At 39.2% G+C, this 21,497-nt stretch overlaps 1 protein-coding gene and 1 long non-coding RNA gene across 6 annotated transcripts in view; one reads left to right on the top strand and one right to left on the bottom strand.

Annotated features, from left to right (window-relative positions):
- The window catches only part of LOC105003072, a 178,834-nt gene that overhangs the window by 50,369 nt on the left and 106,968 nt on the right, over positions 1–21,497 (top strand). The window lies entirely within an intron of this gene.
- The window catches only part of MPP7 (membrane protein, palmitoylated 7 (MAGUK p55 subfamily member 7)), a 225,280-nt gene continuing 213,691 nt past the window's right edge, over positions 9,909–21,497 (bottom strand). Inside the window, exons 14-17 of the mRNA XM_010860036.1 lie at positions 17,713–17,806; positions 15,580–15,688; positions 14,386–14,529; positions 9,909–12,340 (exon numbers count right to left, since the gene is read on the bottom strand). Of these exons, the coding sequence (XP_010858338.1) occupies positions 12,161–12,340; positions 14,386–14,529; positions 15,580–15,688; positions 17,713–17,806 (527 nt within the window). The 3' untranslated portion in view covers positions 9,909–12,160. The remainder of the gene's footprint in view (positions 12,341–14,385; positions 14,530–15,579; positions 15,689–17,712; positions 17,807–21,497) is intronic.

Genomic DNA, 21,497 nt, shown 5'->3' with positions numbered 1-21,497 from the left:
AGCACCTTTGCCCCAGAGAAGTAGTGCTGGAGCAAGAAGGGGCTGGAGTGAGCACTTGGTGTATGGACAGTGCCAATCCTGGCCCCAGAGTCCTGGGCCTCTCTCTGAACACCAGTAATGGCTGTCCCTGCCCCATTCAGATGCCATTCCAGGCCCAAGCCAACTCCATCTGTCCCCTCCCTGAGCACCCGCCTCAGCCATGCCAGCTCTCATGCCTAGTGTGAAGCCATGCCACAGGGCAAATGGGGCCTGAACGGGTGCTTGGCTCAGGCTGGGGCATGCTGCAGGGTAGTTGGGGGAAATTGGCTAGAGTCCTGTGCAAGTTGCACTTTCTCCACTTTGTTTCAGGAGTAGGCAAGTCTGTGCCCTCTCTTCACAGGCACTCTAGGTTTCTCACAGCCCTCCTGTTAGTCCCACTGATTTTCAAGCCAGCTGAGGTGACTCGTCTTTCCAGTGTCAGACCTCAGGGCTGGGGTGCAGAATATGTGGCTCGAAGCCCTCATTTCAGGGAGAATCTCCACCCACATAACCCCCATCTTCTGTGTCCCCTCCCAGGAGCACAAAGTCTCAATCTGATCACTTCCCTTCCCACCTAATTCCATGTGGATTTTTTTACAGCCTTGGTTGTAAGGAGTGTTTCTGCCAGTCTCCAGTTAGTTTTCAGCGAGAATTGCTCCACATGTACATGTACTTCGGGAGTGTTCAGGGAGGGGAGGGGAGTCTGTCCTCCCACTCTGCCATTTTGATCTCCTCCTTTTTGGATTTACCTGCCATGTCTCAAGATTTTTCTAAAATCTTATGCTGTTAAAATTGTATTCTGGGAGAGTCTATGATCTTTTAGTATTTAGGTCTGCAATAATGTCTCGTCTCTTAGTTAATTCCATTACCTAGTTTTGGAAAATATTTTAAACTGTAAAGCTATTTTCTTCTGCAAGAGCCTATTCGTAGCAGCAGTATACTCAAGGATACTACTTGATGCTCAAAATGTGTGTGTGTGTATCCGTGCACGCTCAGTTCTATCTGACTATTTGAGACCCCACGGACCATAGCCCTCTTCTATCCATGGGATTCTTCAGGCAAGAATACTGGAGTGGGTTGCCATTTCCTCCTCCAGGGGATCTTCCTGACCCAGGAGAACCCACGTCTCCCGAGTCTCCTGCACCGCAGGCAGATTCTTTACCACCGAGCCATCAGGGAAGCCAAGTGCTAACAGTAGATACCTTCTACGACTGTAGCCAAATTTCAACGTAACTTGATGCTCAGTTGCATATTAATCATATCAAAACATAATATTTTTAAAACCGCATGAGCTGTATAGCTCAAAGCCTGCACCATAAATGGGATCTATGTGGCCATCTGTCTGAAGCAGCAGTAATCACTCCCTATCATACTCAGTGTTCCTTGTCTATAAGAGATTTTGTCCCAGAAACTTCCCTGGTGGTCTAGTGGTTAAGAATCTGTGCTTCCACTGCAGGGGGCACAGGTTCAATCCCTGGTCAGGGAACTAAAACCCCGCATGGCACATGGTGCAGTAAAATCAAATAATACAATGGAACCCCATTATAATAAAAGGGAGAAAGAAAAGGAAAGCAGTGGAGAATAAAATAGTTCATACTGTGAGATATAAATGCTCAGGCAGCAGTCCTCCGAAGACAGCAGTGATCCATGCATAGGGTAGGTTCGCACACTGTGGCATGGCTGTGTCCAGACACGCCGTGCAGGAGACTCTGACACGACGGGTGCTATTGCCATTAATGACATGATGTTCCAAAATAGTGAAGAAAACTTGGTAGGGTTCTGAAAAAATGAAGCACAGTCTTCCTTTGATTTACATGGTAGCGCATTCCTGGAAAAGTCAGTGTATATTATAACCTAGCCAAAATACCACTCATGTTATTCTTTCCCGAGTTGCTTGAGCCAGTGTTTATTTTTATTTTTTTCCCCTTGAAAAGCTTTTAAGGCAACAAGTTTTCCTGAGCTCAGTTTTTCAGTCCTAGTCCATAGATTCTGATAGTTATGTTGTTATTCTCCGAATAATCTACAGTTTTATTTTTAATTCCTCCATGATCAGGATGTTTTGTTTTGCTGTTGTTTGAGTTTTTCTGAGAGGTCTGTTTTGGTGTCTACTGGTTATTCACTTTAAGTTCTATTGGACTGTAGTCATTAGATGTGACTTGAAGTACTTAAAATATTTTGGAATTTAATGAGGCTTTTCTTGCGGCTTGCTTTAGGATTGGGTTTTGTAAATTCTCAGTGTGGCTCTTGAACCGAAGGTGTAATCTGTTTGCAGGAAAAAGCATTCTTTCCATGGCTATGAGATCAGCTGAGGAGTTGTGATACATGAAGTTTTGCGGGGGGCTGTGCTGGGTCTTCACTGTAGCATGTGGTATCTTAGTTCCCCGACAGGGATCAAACCCACATCTCCTGCATTGGAAGGTGGATTCTTAACCACTAGGCCACCAGGGAAGTATATGGACCTTCTATAACCACTTCTTTTCGAGGTCTAAGAGAAGTATTTTAAAGATGACCAAATAATGTGGTTTTATTGACTGCACTCCTCAAGGTTTTACTCAGTGTCTTTAACACTGTTCCTTTTATGGCTTATACCACAGATTACTAAAGAATGACTTTTTGCCCCAAGCATTTACCTCAATTTTCATATTATTATTGTGTTTTCTGCTTTTGGTTTCCTTCTGCCTTGCATTTGCACATTTTTGCCAATCCTCTTACTTTAAATCTTTCTCTTCTTAAAGAATATGGTTGATGTCCATTTTTGATGTAGTTGAAAAATGGTCTCTTACTACATGAGTTTATGCCATTTAAATCTGTAATAAGAGACCCATTTGGCATCTTTTTGTCTTCTCATTTAATGGAGTCTCTGATTCCTCTTTGCATTTACTTTCAATTCCACAAATAATTGCCTTCAAATACCTAAAATATTTTAACTAATATTTAAGCATGTTTGTTTTTGTCCTTCTTTCTTCCATCCTCAGCTGTTTTGGTATCTTCTAGGTTCCTAAGAGCAATATATTTTCCTCAGTAATTACTTCATACTATATACCTTTCATTAGCATGAACAGTAATTATATTGTTTTGTAGCCATTGTTATTTATACATATTTCTATTTCGGTCCTTTATCTGTTTAAGTAGAGCTGATGATCACAAACAGGTCACCTACTACTAACAAGCAGAGTGCCTGGCACAGGGCAGGGGCCTGACAGATGGAACTTTCAGGTATTACTAGTGCCCAGGTCAAATTTAATCACAGAGATATCACTTTGCCAAAACTGTAGACTCACAACCATGATCAATTTGTAAATCTCAAAACACAAGAACAGCTTTCCCCAAACATAAATGTTATATTGTGGAGGAAAAAAAAAAGTGGAACCCAAGCAAAATAAAATGTAAATGGAGTCTCTTGCTTTATTTTATGCTACAAGTTACAGAATGTTTTAAGGTTCAATGCTTCATTGCAGGACAAGTGACATTTTTGGTAAGTGATGCAGGCACTGGGAGTGGCCTGGGTGGTCATGGATACTGCTTTCCATTAGGAATGCTTCCAGCAGCAAGCAAACAGCAGCCTAATAGTAACACTTTTAAGAGAACATCTTCTCCAGTTTTGACATAAAGTTGTGTAAGTTTAACATGTACAGTGTGGTTTGATATATGTATATATGGTGAAATGATTACCACAATAAAGTTATTTAACACTTTCACCACCTAATTACCTTGTGTGTGTGTTAATAACATTTAAGATCTACTCTTTTAGCTACTTTCAAGCATGTTATACAGTGTTGTTAACAATAGTCAACATGCCATTACATCCCCAGAACTTACTCATCTCATACCTGGAAGCTTGTGCCTTCTGACCAACATCCCCCCTTTTCCATCCAACCCCTGGTAACTACCATTCTACCTTCTATTTCAGCTCTTGTAGATACCTTATACAAGTGGTTGTTGTTTAGCCGCTCAGTTGGATCCAACTCTTTGCAACCCCATGATCTGCAGTGCACCAGGCTTCCTTGTCCTTCACTATCTCCATGAGTTTGCTTAAACTCACATCCATTGAGTCAGTGATGCCATCCATCCATCTCATCCTCTGCCACCCCCTTCTCCTACCTTCAATCTTTCCCAGCATCAGGGTCTTTTCCAGTGAGTCAGCCCTTTGCATCAGGTGGCCAAAGTACTGGAGCTTCAGCTTCAGCATCAGTCCCTCCAATGAATATTCACGGTTGATTTCCTTTAGGATGGACTGGTTTGATCTCCTTTCTGTCCAAAGGACTCTCAAGAGTCTTCTCTAGCACCACATATAGTTATTTGTCTTTCTCTAACTTATTTTACTCAGAATAATGCCTTCAAGAAAGATACAACCATGTTGTCACAAAAGGCAGAATTTATGTATTTTTTTTACCATTGAATAACATTCCTTTTTATGTGTATGTAAATGTGTACATGTACATCCCCTAGATTCTTCATTTATCTGTTGATGGACATGTTGTTTCCTTGTCTCAGCTGCTGTGAATAATCTTGCAGTGCATGTGGAAAGTGGGGATGCAGAACTCTTTTCAAAATAGTGATTTCATTTTCTTCAAGATATATGCCCAGGAATGGGACTGCTGGCTCATATGGTAGCTCAATTTTCATTTTTTTGAGGAACCCCCAGCTACCGATTTCCATAGTGGCTACACCAATTTACATTCCCACCAACAGAGCATAAAATAACATTGTCTTGATTTGCATTCTGCTAATACTGAGCAGTGTTGAGCATTTTTTCATGTGTCTGTTGGCCATCTGCATGTCTTCTTTGGAGAAATGTCTGTTTAGGTCTTCTGCCAGTTTTTCTGATTGGGTTATTTGTTTTTCTGATATTGAGCTTCATGTTTATCTGATATTGAGCTTAATGAGCTGCTTATATATTTTGAATATTAATCCTTTGTCAGTTTCATTTGCAATTATTTTCTCCCATCCTGAGGGTTGTCTTTTCATTTTAAGTTGCTGAATAACACAAGGAGCTCAACCTGGTCCTCTGTAACAGCCTAGAGGGGTGGGAGGGAGGTTTCAGAGTGAGAAGCCATATGTATACTTGTGGCTGATTCATGGTGTTGCATGGCAGAAACCAACACAACATTATAAAGAAATTATCCTTCAATTAAAAATACATTTTAAAAAAAGAACATTGTTTATTCAGTAATTAGAGGAAAGAGGTCCCAAGGATTTTTTCAACAGCTCAGTGACGTTATGGATTTAGGATCTTTTCTTTTTTTTTACTCACTCATCTATAGATTGACCTTTATCATCCATTGATTTAGGGTTAGGATTATGGCTATCATGTTGTTAAGCACCACAATGTAATAGAAGCATCTCAAACAGGAGGAATGGGGGCAGGAGCATAGAGGATTTTCACCTCATGCAGGTGTTTGTTTAAACCAGGGAAACAACTCAACTCACAGCTCCTCTGACAGACATTACCTGGAATCGAGTGGCTGGACCAACTCAGATCAATCCTGGCGGAGAGGAGATTATCACAACTGATTAGACAAATCATGTTCCATCATTAAAGACTAGGACTCAGACAAAACAGAAAAATTGCGTATTATGCTAACTTTTTTGTACGCTTTTGACAATCATCATTGTTTGAAGTTCAGTTCAGTTGCTCAGTCGCGTCCGACTCTTTGCGACCCAACAAACCACAGCACGCCAAGCTGTTTGAAGATTAGCCAACAATAGAGGCATAGAGAAATCAAGAGCTATCTGACTAAAGCAACAGTGTTGTGAGAAAACTCTTTGTAAATTGCCTGTGCATAAAAAGGATGAATAATCACTCCTAATTACCAAATCTCACCTATTTCCAAAATTGACTCAAGTTATAGCAACACCAGCAAGCACAGTGCAGACATCCTGGTGTTGGAGGAGCCTGACCACAATTGAACCCCGATCCTTACTCATCACGCCTGTTACCTTGGGCAGGCACAGAAGCCCGCACTTCTATGTAAGGTACTATACTTCCATATAAGGTACTACTTCCATATAACGCAGTTATGAGGATTAAATGAAACTGTATACAAATCCTACAGATGTCTGATGATTAATATGACTATTTTATCTGGCAGTACGTAGCCCATGTCGGTATATGTGAATAAGAGCTGTTATAAAAGTACAATATTCCTCGCCCTCCAGATATCTAAGTGCAAGTGAGCAAGCATCTGGAAAGGTGTGGCAGCCTAGGAAAGGGCATGAATACAGGTAAGGGACACTTCTTTCAACTGATATCAGTTATATTCCCTATCAGCGGCTAAACATAAAACTTGGCTCACTTTCCTGTTGAGGACCACCAAAAACAAGACTGGGAGCTCACTGTGGCTCGGATCATGAACTCCTTATTGACAAATTCAGACTGAAATTGAAGAAAGTGGAGAAAACCACTAGACCATTCAAAGTGAAAGTGAACTCGCTCAGTTGTGTCCGACTCTTTGTGACCCCATGGACTGTAGCCCACCAGGCTCCCCTGTCCGTGGGATTCTCCAGGCAAGGATACTGGAGTGGGTTGCCATTTTCTTCTCCAGGGGATCTTCCTGACCCAGGGATTGAACCCGGGTCTCCTGCGTTGCAGGCAGACGCTTTATCCTCTGAGCCACCAGGGAAGCCACTAGACCATTCAGGTATGACCTAAATCAAATCCCTTATGCCTGTACAGTGGAAGTGAGAAATAGATTTAAGGGACTAGATCTGATAGACAGAGTGCCTGATGAACTATGGATGGAGGTTCATGACACTGTACAAGAGACAGGAATCAAGACCATCCCCAAGGAAAAGAAATGCAGTAAAGCAAAATGGCTGTCTGAGAGGCCTTACAAATAGCTGTGAAAAGATGGGAAGCTAAAAGCAAAGGAAAAAAGGAAATATATTCCCATTTGAATGCAGAGTTCCAAAGAATAGCAAGGAGAGAGAAGACAGCCTTTCTCAGTGATCAATGCAAAGAAATAAAGGAAAACAATATGATGGGAAAGACTAGAGATCTCTTCAAGAAAATTAGAGATACCAAGGGAACATTTCATGCAAAGATGGGCTCGATAAAGGACAGAAATGATAGGGACCTAACAGAAGCAGAAGATATTAAGAAGAGGTGGCAAGAATACACAGAACAACTGTACAAAAAAGATCTTCACGACCCAGATAATCACAATGGTGTGATCACTGACCTAGAGCCAGACATCCTGGAATGTGAAGTCAAGTGGGCCTTAGGAAGGATCACTACAAACAAAGCTAGTGGAGGTGATGGAATTCCAGTTGAGCTATTTCAAATCCTGGAAGATGATGCTCTGAAAGTGCTGCACTCAATATGCCAGCAAATATGGAAAACTCAGCAGTGGCCACAGGCCTGGAAGAGGTCAGTTTTCATTCCAATCCCAAAGAAAGGCAATGCCAAAGAATGCTCAAACTACCACATAATTGCACTCATCTCACACGCTAGTAAAGTAATGCTCAAAATTCTCCAAGCCAGGCTTCAGCAATATGTGAACCGTGAACTTGCAGATGTTCAAGCTGGTTTTAGAAAAGGCAGAGGAACCAGAAATCAAATTGCCAACATCCACTGGATCATGGAAAAAGGAAGAGTTCCAGAAAAACATCTATTTCTGCTTTATTGACTATGCCAAAGCCTTTGACTGTGTGGATCACAATAAACTGTGGAAAATTCTTCAAGAGATGGGAATACCAGACCACCTGACCTGCCTCTTGAGAAACTTATATGCAGGTCAGGAAGCAACAGTTAGAACTGGACATGAAACAACAGACTGGTTCCAAATAGGAAAAGGAGTACGTCAAGGTTGTATATTGTCACCCTACTAATTTAACTTATATGCAGAGTACATCATGAGAAACGCTGGGCTGGAAGAAGCACAAGCTGGAATCAAGATTGCTGGGAGAAATATCAATAACCTCAGATATGCAGATGACACCACCCTTATGGCAGAAAGTGAAGAAGAACTAAAAAGCCTCTTGAAGAAAGTGAAAGAGGAGAGTGAAAAAGTTGGCTTAAAGCTCAACATCCAGAAAACTAAGATCATGGCATCTGGTCCCATCACTTCATGGCAGATAGATGGGGAAACAGTGGAAACAGTGGCTGACTTTAATTTTTTGGGCTCCAAAATCACTGCAGGTGGTGATTGCAGCAATGAAATTAAAAGATGCTTGCTCCTTGGAAGGAAAGGTATGACCAACCTAGACAGCATATTAAAAAGCAGAGACATCACTTTGTCAACAAAGGTCTGTCTAGTCAGGGCTGTGATTTTTCCAGTGGTCAGGTATGGATGTGAGAGTTGGACTATAAAGAAAGCTGAGCATTGAATAATTGATGCTTTTGAACTGTGGTGTTGGAGAAGACTCTTGCGAGTCCGTTGGCCTGCCAGGAGATCCAACCAGTCCATCCTAAAGGAGATCAGTCCTGAGTGTTCTTTGGAAAGACTGATGTTGAAGCTGAAACTCCAATCCTTTGGCCACCTGATGCGAAGAGCCTGACTCATTGGAAAAGACCCTGATGCTGGGAAAGATTGAGGGCAGGAGGAGAAGGGGACGACAGAGGATGAGATGGTTGGAAGGCATCATCGACTCGATGGACATGGGTTTGGGTGGACTCCTGGAATTGTGATGGACAGGGAGGCCTGGCGTGCTGCGATTCATGGGGTTGCAAAGAGTCGGACATGACTGAATGACTGAACTGAACTGAATTAATTTTGGGTGTACCATTTGAAAGTAATGGAATTTTAAAACAACAACAAGAAAACTGGTAATAGAAATTATTTAGGAAGCTCCCTATGAATTTACTAATATGAGGAACTGTCAGGTAATTAAGAATATTTACGCAATTACTTTTAGGTTGTGTGATATGAGGCTAATCACTGTGTAAACGAGCTCATGATCAGTTAAGTACTCATTGCCCAGGCTTGTCTAGCACATGGCATAGATCTTTTGTTCATCTTTGATTGGCTGGACTGGGTAAGATTGAGGCTAGTGGATTTCATCTCTCCAACAACTTTGATGAAACCAATTAATGTCTGGAACAAATATGAAATTTTGTTTTAGACAGAGGCAGTTCAAATCACATGGTGTCAGTAAAAGAACAACTTGTTCTACCATCAGAAACAGTGAAGTAGATACCAAGTGCAAGAGCAATCTTCAAGAAACTATACATATAATTTGAAGATATTTTATTACACTCAAAGGTTTTCCATTCCTTTTATTTATAAACTCTTACTAGTCAAAAAGAAAATAAATAATAAAAATCTGTCTCTTCAGGAAACTTTTAACAACATAGTTTTGCTTTATATGCTTGTCAATTTTAAATTATTACAATTTAGATACATTCAGTCATTACATGATACCATGATACCAGGAAGGTCAGCCTTAAAGATATCAATAATGTCTATACTGGAAAGTAAAATAACGGTAAAAAATGGTAATTCAATTTCACCAAAAAAAAAAGGCAAACAGATTCCAGTTTGTTATTGATGGTAATACAGACTTATCTTCTTAATCTTGGATATTAAATATTTGGACTTAAAAAAAAAATATTCCTGTTCTCTCAAATAGTGGCTGACATTGTCTTGGGAGCAGGCTGCCTAAAGAACCAGTCTCTCCTCCCTCAAGAGGGAGCCAGGGGTGCACCAAGTACAGGATCAAGGGCCCTTTGCAACATTTATCCCCAAGCCCATGGAGCTACTACTAAGTCGCTTCAGTCGTGTCCGACTCTGTGCAACCCCATAGATGGCAGCCCTCCAGGCTCCCCCGTCCCTGGGATTCTCCAGGCAAGAACACTGGAGTGGGTTGCCATTTCCTTCTCCAATGCATAAAAATGAAAAGTGAAAGTGAAGTCGCTCAGTCGTGTCCGACTCTTAGCGACCCCATGGACTGCAGCCTACCAGGCTCCTCCATCCATGGGTTTTCCAGGCAAGAGTACTGGAGTGGGGTGCCACTGCCTTCTCCTAGGCTTACTAAATTAAAGAGAATGGACTCTCTTTCTAAGCATCCAGGTGGCTATGTAGACGTCACCAAGACCACATATGTGTACTACTGATGAAAGATTTTTCAAATTGCTGAATTGCCCCTTTTCCATTATTTTAAAAAATACTTTTCAGCTCTAGTGTAAAAAGGGAGAGAAATTGGAAAATATATTTTTATAACACCTCCATCACCACCCCCACCACCAAAAGGGACTCCATTTTTATCACACGCTGTCTACCTCCACAGTAAAGAATTGAGGCAAAAAATAAAAACAAACCATGTGCTATTTCTGAACAAAGAATTCAGACTCCCTAAATTATAATTCATTTCCTAGAAAGTCAATGTATTGGAAATTTCGATCAGTGTTCAAAAAGAATATTACCCAAACCATCCAAGGAAGACTTGTACTTTCTTAGACCAGCCACACAACCATGAAGTATGGCTTCAGTATTAGACCTGGCAACCCCAAACCTCTTTTTAAACTGAATTGGTTGCTGTTTACTTAATTAACTTAGAATTTGCTGTTTGGATTAGGCTGTCAGGTAACATTGGTTATCTAACTATTTAGCTGCGAGTGTGTATCAGGTATGAAATCTCACATGTATGAAGGAAACCCAGTAAGTCATGCTATCAAATGTGCACAGAGCACACATGTGGATCTGAGAACAAAGGTCAAAATATTTACATGGAATGTTGACCCAGATTTAAAAAACTATTTTAAATTAACGACATCTTTACATACAATTTGTTTTATGAATAGCCTCATTTGGTAATTAAAAAAATATGCCTTTCAAATATTTCATAAATATATAAAATTTCACTACACTATTTTTCTTTAAACAGGACATCTAAACTCTCTTTAGAAATCAACAAAAATATTTTTTTTTCTGTTTCTAAGTCACAGATACGATGATTCTCTGATTGGCAGTGTCTTACTGCATGCAAGAATGGGACACATATTCTCTTATACAACTATGCACATTTCTAGTATTTTGAGCTGTATAATTTACTCGCTGAAGGTCAGTAGTATCAAAGAAAAATGAGAGATCCCATCTAGCTATTTACAATATGAGAGTCTTTCTTAAACTTCTTTAAAAACAGCAAGATTAGGATGGTATCTGGCCAATGTAAAGAAATATTTTGATGACAAAGAAATAAGTTAACATTACATGAACAGTTTTCTAAAGTACAGTTTGTAGTGAAATTTAAATATGGTGATCAACTGTACATATTTGGGACAATGATCACATTTTCTTTAACTGTATCAGTAACATGTAAAACCTACATTTAGAATAGGATTCATTCTTATAATCTACTGGGAAAATGCAAAGTCAGATAACTGGCTCCAGAATTTCTGGTGAGTCCAGAAAGAAATGTCTGAGAATTTATAAATAAAATTGTCCTTTGTAATCAGTCCTTTTGGGTATGTAATCACCGTTCTAACAAGGAAAGGTTTTTAGTTTCGTATGTAATAATTTTCAAAGCCTACCCTCCCTTATTAAACATTTATTGAGTCACTAGTGTATGTACTCACAAAGCCTTCTCAAACTATAACATGAAGGCCACTCGCTAAGACAGATTTTCAGTAATTCCTTTAAAGAGAGATTCTTGAGTGCACACACTGTGACTATACTGTGTCTATGTAAGAGAAAATGTTGCACTTTTAGGATAGTAAGAGGACCACCTTACTGCCAGTCCAGGTGCATCTATGATGATCCACCCAAAGTACACCTAAGCTGTCCTGTCTGGAGCTGCTCAAGGCTGTAAACTTATCATCTTCAATGGCTGACATGCAAATAGCAAAGGCAGTGACCACGTCTGAGACCAGCAGAAGCACTGGACGCCCATGTATATACTCTAGCTAAGACTTTCTATAAAAAGTTCAACCCTCCTCTTGGAGGTAGAGCTTTGTATTCAAGACAGCCAGACGGTTCAAAGCTCTGCTCAGAATACAGTACTGTGCACATTTAAATTCTGGATCTTATACTCAAACACTGTGTTTGAAATAAGACTTTAAAAAGATAAAAAACCAACATTCAGTTTTAACCAGGATTGCACATCTCTAACAGTGATATAGATTAAAAAACCCTACCACCAAAATGGTAACTGATTTAATCATGCACTCTACAAAAAAAAAGATAATTATGAAAACTTCCCTTAGTTATGAATGTAACCAGCTCACTGGAACCCAATGAGTATCTGTCTCCAATTTGTCAAAAGTTGTTTTCAGCTCATTGAAGGCCACAGCAAGATCATCATTTACTATAGTTTTGTCAAAAAGATGACCATACTGACTCTCCATTATCTGGGCAGATTTAATCATTTCTTGAAAGTCGTCTTCCTACAAAAGTATTAAATAGAATTGGTTAACCAGGCAGTTTGATCACATCAGTGCAGTTATTACACAACTGGTTTATCTAATGCTGTTCTGTGTTCACTATTTCACCTCAGCCATGAAAGAAAATTACCCTCTTTAACTGTAAATTCTTCAGAAGCCGTAATTTCTAATATTCTCTATTTGCTTGTAACTAAAACTGCTCTGACAAGAGTCAAAAGTCCCACCTTTCAGGATAATTAGTCACTTATCATTACAGGGATGTTTCAGTATTAAAGTAGAAGTGTTTATCCTGATGCTTTGCCTGCATCGTCCACATTTATTCATAGCAAGGAATGTATAAGAAAAACTACTTTTTCAGAGGTGGATACATTTATGAAAGGACATGTATACCATCTCCTTCTTTGTTTCAGTACAAGTGGGTAAGGGGCCCTCCATACATTTTTGAAACCAGGAAGAATTTTAGTTGGTTATATAGCAAGACCATATACATAAATGTGAGTTAAATCTTTGGACTATGTTATCGTTTATTATCCTCACTGAGAAACCTTTACATTGTACAAGACTGTAATAAATAATACGGTAATTCTTTATACTGTGACATCCTGAATCATTTCAGAGTCGATATCTCAAGGTCACAGAAGGTTTTCACAACAGAGATTTTAATTTTAGTGTTAATCCAGAGCCCTGAGTAATTAACATCATATAACAGTACCTACTTCGTATGGTTGTATACTGTCAGTACTTTAGAAAAAAAGATATTTTAAAAATACTGGAAATCAAAAACATCATGTGTATTTGATACCCACAATTAATAGTTTATACATTAATATGGACTTGGAAGAAAAGTTATGACCCACCTAGATAGCATATTAAAAAGCAGAGCCATTACTTTGCTAACAAAGGTCCGTCTAGTCAAGGCTGTGGTTTTTCCTGTGGTTATGTATGGATGTGAGAGTTGGACTGTGAAGAAGGCTGAGTGCCGAAGAATTGATGCTTTTGAACTGTGGTGTTGGAGAAGACTCTTGAGAGTCCCTTGGACTGCAAGGAGGTCCAACCAGTCCATTCTAAAGGAGATCAGCCCTGGGATTTCTTTGGAAGGAATGATGCTAAAGCTGAAACTCCAGTACTTTGGCCACCTCATGCGAAGAGTTGACTCATTGGAAAAGACTGATGCTGGGAGGGATTGGGGGCAGGAGGAAAAGGGGACGGCAGAGGATGAGATGGCTGGATGGCATCACTGACTCGATGGACCTGAGTCTGAGTGAACTCCGGGAGTTGGTGATGGACAGGGAGGCCTGGCGTGCTGCAATTCATGGGGTCGCAAAGAGTCGGACATGACTGAGCGACTGAACTGAACTGAAGGTTAAAGATGAGTTACTTAAAAGAGGGAGGGGAAAAATGCTTCTGCCATTCTCTTGATCCTAAAGTATAATACACTGTCTCAAGGTTAAAAAACAGAGACCATGCCAGTCATTCTAATCATTAACCCACCACAGCTGTGATTTCTTTTTTAAACCTTTTATTTTATATTGGAGTACAGCCCATCAACAATGTTGTGAAAGTTTCAGGTGCCATTTCTAACAATAGTCAAAGGAAATACAAATTGAACACTACAAGTCTATTTGTCCTATACCCCAAATGATGCTTTTTCTTTTATTATGCTATATATGATGTTGGTACAAAAGGCAAATTATTAAATCTTCATGTAGACTATTAATGAGTAATAGTAACCGACCGGTATTTTCCCCTTTAAAAATAAGGCTAGTTGAAAACTCAGTGGTTTTTTTACATGTGCCTTCAGAAATTTTATAAGTATGCATAAAAGCATACAAAATAGTTTTTGAGTCAATGTAATATGAAGATCCATTCACAACAGCAGAAAAAACAATCAGGGCAATCACTTAAAATGTATGTACCCAAATGCAGTTCTGTCCTGCCTGGACGTTTGGACCACAGCCTCATCTCTCAGTCTCCTTAATGGGGTCACTACTGCATATATGACTTTAACTCCTGCTTATGTATTTTCAGTAAAGTATCCTCATACTCACTGTAAAGGGCTTCGCAGCACCTTGGTCATCTCTGCTTGAGATAATCTTTGCATTTTTTCTTGTCTCCCTCAAACGCTCTATTGATGGAGGCTTTATAAATATCACAAACGGCTTAAATTCTAGTGTCCTTAAGTGCTTCACTGTCTGCAAGGAAGGAAATACATTTTCTTTCATTTCTTCATAATATCAGGAGTATGTTTTGTAGTAAAACTGAATTTTCTTTCTAAGGAGAAAATTCCTTAAAATTATTTCCTAATTAAGGTTAGCAGGCCTTTCACTATATTATTGTTCAATCATTTGTTGACAATTAAATGTTACTAGATACCTCTGGACAAATGGAGAATGTAACCTGTCTTTAAAATGCTTTGAAATATGCCATCATTAAATCTTGAGGAGAAGCAGCTAAAAATACCAGAAAGCTAGTTCTTAGATCTAATACCCAAAAGACACTATGAGTTAACTGTCTTTCATGCAAGTCTTCCAGCCATGCCATCTAAGCCTCCTCCTGCTCTCAGAATGAGGTGTCCCCTCTCTTTCATCCTGCCTTTGGAGTCCCCTTCAGGGGCAAGTCTCCTGCTTTTAAGTCAGCACTGCTCCCGGGTAGTAAGGAGCATGCTGTGGGTGGGCCTCTGCAGGGAGGGGGTGGGGGGGTGATGGAGGTGGTCTATGTTGAGACAGGAAAGTGAGCTGCTTCATCCACCGTCTCTCAATCCACCTGTACCGAGTCCCCAGGGTGCCAGGTGAGCTCTACCCGGCAGCTGTACAACTCCTGTGAGATGCCCACGGCTCTTGCCAGGGTTTTACATTTCTAGGCTAATTATAGATCCAAAATCCATGAAAGAGGACCAAGAACCAAAATGTCCATTGCCAACAATTATGAACACTTATAATACATATAGGAGAATACATTATACATACAATGTAATATATTTTTATATATAAAATACATAGAATAAATAAGAGTCATTATACTTGGCAAACACTGAATCTAAGAGTTACAAACACATCTCCAGGCTTCTAAAAACATGGGCTTTTTTTTTTTTTTCCAACAGAGCCATCTCAAATTACATTTAAATGCTTTTGTCACCTTAGGAAAGGCACCTAAATGCCAAAAGTGAGTAGATTTCAGATTTACCCTCTAATGAAATGCTCAGATGGGCTAGAAGTGTGTTGACTAGGTCACTGTTCACTTACATGAGGCTGAACATCCAACAAACAAACTTTGTTTTTAGCCAGGACAGACCGAACTGAGTCTATACTTGTGCCATAATAGTTGTTTTTATATTCACCATATTCAATAAACCTGTAGAAATTAGAATCATTTGTGAATTACATGTATATATACACACATATATATATGGCAGACATAATTCATATATATAAAAGATGTTTTGCTGAACATGTAATTTTCAAACTGTTTTTAATAAAATAACTAGGTCCAAGTACTTCAGAATGTCAATTTCTAAAAAATCTTCTATTTTACTTTTTCAAATCAGTAACACTTGCTTGTATTACACTTAAGCAGAAAGAAGTACTTTAGTCCAGCAGTACTAATGTTTTCCATCACCTCTTTTTCAGAGCTAATGCAATGCAATAAAACAGTGAATAAACCAAACAATAGAAACTACTGAAATTTCACTACACACGAAAGAGTAACCAAGCTCAGCTTTAGCATAAGAGGAGGGACTGGCTGGTGGCTAATGGAACCAGGGTGGCTGATCACGTGCTATAAAAACCCAAAATCACTGTGCCAAACATGAAAAAAGCATTTTGATGTTTCAATAAAATCCCACAATCTTGCATTAATACACACATTGCTCCCTGATAGCCTAAAACATTCATCCTTAAGCAAATGGAAAACCTGAGGGTAGGAGACTTAGGGCTTGCTAGAAGATATGGTATAAGCAAGATGATTAACATTATTTTTTATTTAACTTTTTGAAAAGCTAATGAGAGACAGAGGTAGGTGGCAAATGCTGGAACTGAGGCAGGAGGTAGATGGGCCCTACCCACACCCCCCATCCCCACCCCCTCTCGGCCCCCATCAGCATAAAGAGATTGGGAGATTCATTCCCTATTGACTGTAACTCCAGAGGAGAATAGCAGGGCAATTAAGGGAGGAAGGAGTCTGGGCCCTGCCCAGATGACATATTTCTCAAAGTCAGGAAACCTCCCTGACCATACACGTGCAAAAAAGGCTCCTTGGAGGCCAAAGGGGAGTTATGTTAAGGGATGTTCCCCACCCATATGTCTTTGTGGTAGGATCCATCTTGGCTAAGAGATGCATGTGCACACATGGAAGGATCCTGAGATACACCAAATATGGACTGTGCACCAGGCAAATCAAAATGATTAGTCAAAGGAAACCCAGAAGAAAACTCCATAAAAGTAATTCAGACTGCCACGAGGGTGCAGCTCGGCGACTCTCTCTCAGGCCACTCGTTTCTGTCCACACTTCATACTGTACTCTTTTTTTCCTGTTAATAAATACTTCAGTTGCTTCACTACTTTCCATCTTTGTGGAAATTCTTTTCCGCAAAGCCAAAGGGCCAGGGCCCTTGTCACTGACCATTGGTCTAGTGGCTACCATCTGCTGCCTTCACCATCATGACCCAGCCCCATTTCTGGCTGGGAACGAAGCCCTGCTTCAAGTCATTACAGGCCAAGGCCACCCGAGATCATATCTAGGGATCTATTACATAGTTACTAGTTTTTAAAATAAACTTCTACCCAAATTCTATGTTAAGATTCAGTTAGTGGGGTGGGATGGAGAAGGCAATGGCACCCCACTCCAGTACTCTTGCCTGGAAAATCCCATGGACGGAGGAGCCTGGTGGGCTGCAGTCCATGGGGTCGCTAAGAGTCGGACATGACTGAGCGACTTCACTTTCACTTTTCACTTTCATGCACTGGAGAAGGAAATAGCAACCCACTCCAGTGTTCTTGCCTGGAGAATCCGAGGGACGGGGGAGCCTGGTGGGCTGCCGTCTATGGGGTCACACAGAGTCGGACACGACTGAAGTGACTTAGCATAGCATAGCATAGCATAGTGGGGTGGGAAGATGTGACAGGAATACACTAGCTACATTCCCTTACTCTTCAAAATAATCCCTACACATTCAACTTAACCAGATACACAACAGCTCTAGGTTACTGAAAAGTTAAAGGCAAAGGTTAGTAATAACCATTAATTGAATTACATTTTATCAGTTTCAAATATTATAAAAGTGAAAATTCACTTCAAATGGAATTGCTTATAACCACATATATAGCCACATGCTTAAAAACTGTAGTTTCATGAAAATTCTTAAAAAAACTTCCACATACTTGTTATTTTGTACATCTGTCTCAAACAAATGCTTGGAAATGAAAATATATTCAACACCATCACTCTCCTGGCTTCTTCTTGGTCTGGTGGTATCTGTGATTTAATTAAAAAGAGTTCAAAAGAGTATCTACATCATCCACCCTAAGAGAAATACTAAAAAAGAAATTATGTATTTGATTAAAGGATTTTTCGTAAATAAGATTTAAAACTTAAAAAAAGCACATTAGCTAATAAAATATAGGAATCCCATTAATTCAGTTTTTCCACTAATACTAAAGTTATATTGACTTGAGGGTGGATTAAATATTGAATTGCATTGTGTTTATGCCATTAATTATTCTGAAGGGGCATTATATGTTAATTAAATAAAATGGTATTTAAACTCGAGGAAAATTTTCCTTTTTTGCAAATAATATGATTATCATCTTTTATTGATTCTTTATTCATTGAAGCAAGTTTACTGCTCACTAGGTTGAAAGGTAAACTCTGAAATTATTTTATTTTACACATAGTACATAGGGTATGCCATTAATGTTTGCTTTACTAATCAAAGACCTCTATTCACTTCTCCTTTGCAAAATTATAAATATCTTCTTGAAATACAAGTGAACTTCTAAACTTTTTAGTGATTTTGCCTAATTATTTGCTACTGAATTATAATGGAGCAGAAAATACAGTATTAACTTTAAAAACAAAAGTAAAACCCTGAGGAATTGCAGTGCTGAGGTGGCAAGTATAAAACTGATTGCAGTCCATCCCTCCTGATTACAACTAAAAACTCTGAACCCAAAACATCTATTTTTGTTTTGAGCACTTAGAAAACAAATAAAGCAGGTAGACTGTGGAAGAGTCAGCCTCAGTAAGGGAGAGTTTAACTTTTACTTCCCTTTAGCTTTGCCCTATAGGGGACTTCTCTGGTGGCTCAGATGGTAAAGCATCTGCCTGCAATGAGGGAGACCCGGGTTTGATCCCTGGGTTGGGAAGATCCCCTGGAGAAGGAAATGTCAAGCCACTCCAGTACTCTTCCCTGGAAAATTCCATGGACGGAGGAGCCTGGTAGGCTACAGTCCATGGGGCTGCAGAGAGTCGGACGTGACTGATTGACTTCACTTTCTTTCACTTTGCCCTATGGGTGGGCTCGTTCACAGAGTAGTATGGAGGAATGTGTGTCTAAATTCCAACAGAAGCTCTGACATTCTGGTGAAAAGAACCAGGAAGAAAACTCCCCTGTGCGTTGAAGAGTGTGCAAGGAATCCAGGAAGGGAGAAAGCTGGAGAAGGAAATACTCCCAATTCTGTGAAGAAATCAACACTAATCTAAGAATAACCCCTAAGCTGTGCACATGAAGCCCAGACTCCAACCAGCAAAGTTTTAAGAAGTGAACTAAGATTAGAATCGCTTCCCAGTGGGCTTGGTGATAATGAATCTGCCTGCCAAGCAGGAGACCCAGGTTCAATCCCTGATCAGGAAGATCCCCTGGAGGAGGAAATAGCAACTCATTCCAGTATCCTTGCCTGGGAAATCCCATAGATTGAGGAGCCTGGTGGGCTACCATCCATTAGCAGTTGCAAAAGTCTGACATGACTTAACAACAAACAACAACAAAGATTAGAATACACAAGCTTCAGCCTAGCCCACAAGTAGAAGCACAGAACATGCCCAAACCAATGTACAGAAGGCATAGAGAGTGGAGCTAAGACCTGCACTATTCACGCAAGTTGCAGACTGATCCCTTAACTGCACAAGACAGGGCAGACTCAAACCAACAAAGCAAAGCTTAGAGAGTTGAAGTGAGATTTAAACCATAATTTATAGAAAATGAGATAAAACTTATGGTCTAAACATAAACTAGTTGGTTACTTGCTTACTATAATAAACATTACCATTTTTCAGAATATTATAACAGGACCTGAAGTCAATACAACATAGCATTCATAATATCCAGAATGCAATTTTATATTATTCAACAGAAAAGAACTGAAAAAAAAAAAAAAAAGGGCATTTACTTCTCAAAGGGAAAGATAATAGAAGGCAGCCCTGAATGACCAAGAAGTTAGAACTATCAAAGACTTTAAAGCAACTATTGCAACTATGCTTCATAAGGTAAAGGAAAACACACCTGAAATGAATGAAAACATGAATTCTTAGCAAAGAAATAGAAACTATAAAGAAGAAAACAATGGAAATTTTAGAACTGAAATATATTTTACAAAAACCAACCACTAGATAGGCTCAATAGCAGAATGGAGATGACAGGGAAAATAGCCAGTGAACTTGAAGACAGATCAATAGGAATTATAAAATCTGGGCAACCAAGAGAAAGAAAATTGAAAAAAAATATAAATGGAACCCTAGAGACCTGTATGAAAATGTTGACTGAAATGTCAAACAGATGTGTAATGGGGATGCCAGAAAGACTGAGGCTTTAAAAAGTATTTGAAGAAATAACGTCCCAAACTGCTAAAATCTGATTAAAGACATACATTTTACAAATTTCAGAACTCAACAAATCCCAAACAGAAAAAATTCAAAGACAGTAATGCTTGGACGTAGCACATCCAAACAACTCAAAGTGAAAGAAAAGTAAAGAAAAAGTCTTGAAAGCATCTAGAAAACAACAAAAACAAAATCACAGTACATACACGGGGAATGGATACGTGAGTTCAATGACTACAGATTTCTTACCATATGCATAAAACATCAATGAAATTACATCTTTAAGGTACTAAAAGAAAAGACCTTTGACCAAAATACCTTGCAGGATTAAAGGCAAAATAAAGACGTTCTTGCATGAAGGAAAACTAGTAGAATTCATCAGCAGATCTGTGCTAAAGGAAATATTCAAGGAACTTTTTCAGACTGAAAGGAAATGTTAAGAAGGAAGCATATCTTCAGAAATGAATAAAGAACAGGAAGAATACATAGTTGAGTAAAAACAGAAGTCTACTTTTTTCTGCTTAAGTTCTTTAAAATACATAAAGCAGATTTAAAGAGAAAGTTACAATATTATCTGGTGGAGTTTTCAATGTATGCAAATATAATACATTTGACAACTACACAAAAAGAAGTGGAGGTATAGGGACTTATATAATTTCACGGTTTCTATATTTTATGTAAAATGTCACAAAGTTACTTAAACTGTGAATGGTCAGATATATGCATATTGTAATCCCTAGAGCAACCAGTAAAAAAGCAATGCAAAGAGATATAAGCAGAGAGCCACTAGGTAAATTAAAATGGAATACTAAAGAACATTCAAATACCACCCTCACAAAGTAGACAAGGAATTAAAAAACAAAGGGAATAAACAGAAAACAAATAATAAAAGTGTGGCTTAAATCATTTCATCAATTCAAAAAATGTTAATGGTCTATATATTTCTATTAAAAGGCAGAGAGCCATAGAATGGGTGAAAAAGCAAGATCCCAGTACATACTGTCTACAAGCCTATAGGAAAGACACATTAAATATAAAGACACAGATATGTTGATAATAAATAGAAGATTATATACCATGTAAACAGTAAGCATAAGAAGGCTGAAGTGGCTACTTATATCAGATAAGATACCTCAAGGAAAAAAAGAATATTTTAAATGATAAAAGATAAATGCATTCTGTGCGACCCCAAAGACGGCAGCCCACCAGGCTCCCCTGTCCCTAGGATTCTCCAGGCAAGAACACTGGAGTGGGTTGCCATTTCCTTCTCCAGTGCATGAAAGTGAAAAGTGAAAGTGAAGTTGCTCAGTCGTATCCGACTCTTAGCGACCCCATGGACTGCAGCCTA

This window comes from Bison bison, unplaced genomic scaffold (assembly GCF_000754665.1).
Source record: "Bison bison bison isolate TAMUID 2011002044 unplaced genomic scaffold, Bison_UMD1.0 scf7180017864461, whole genome shotgun sequence".
NCBI lineage: Eukaryota > Metazoa > Chordata > Mammalia > Artiodactyla > Bovidae > Bison > Bison bison.
Note: the sequence above shows the minus strand (reverse complement) of the source record. Positions and strands in the feature narration are given on the sequence as shown.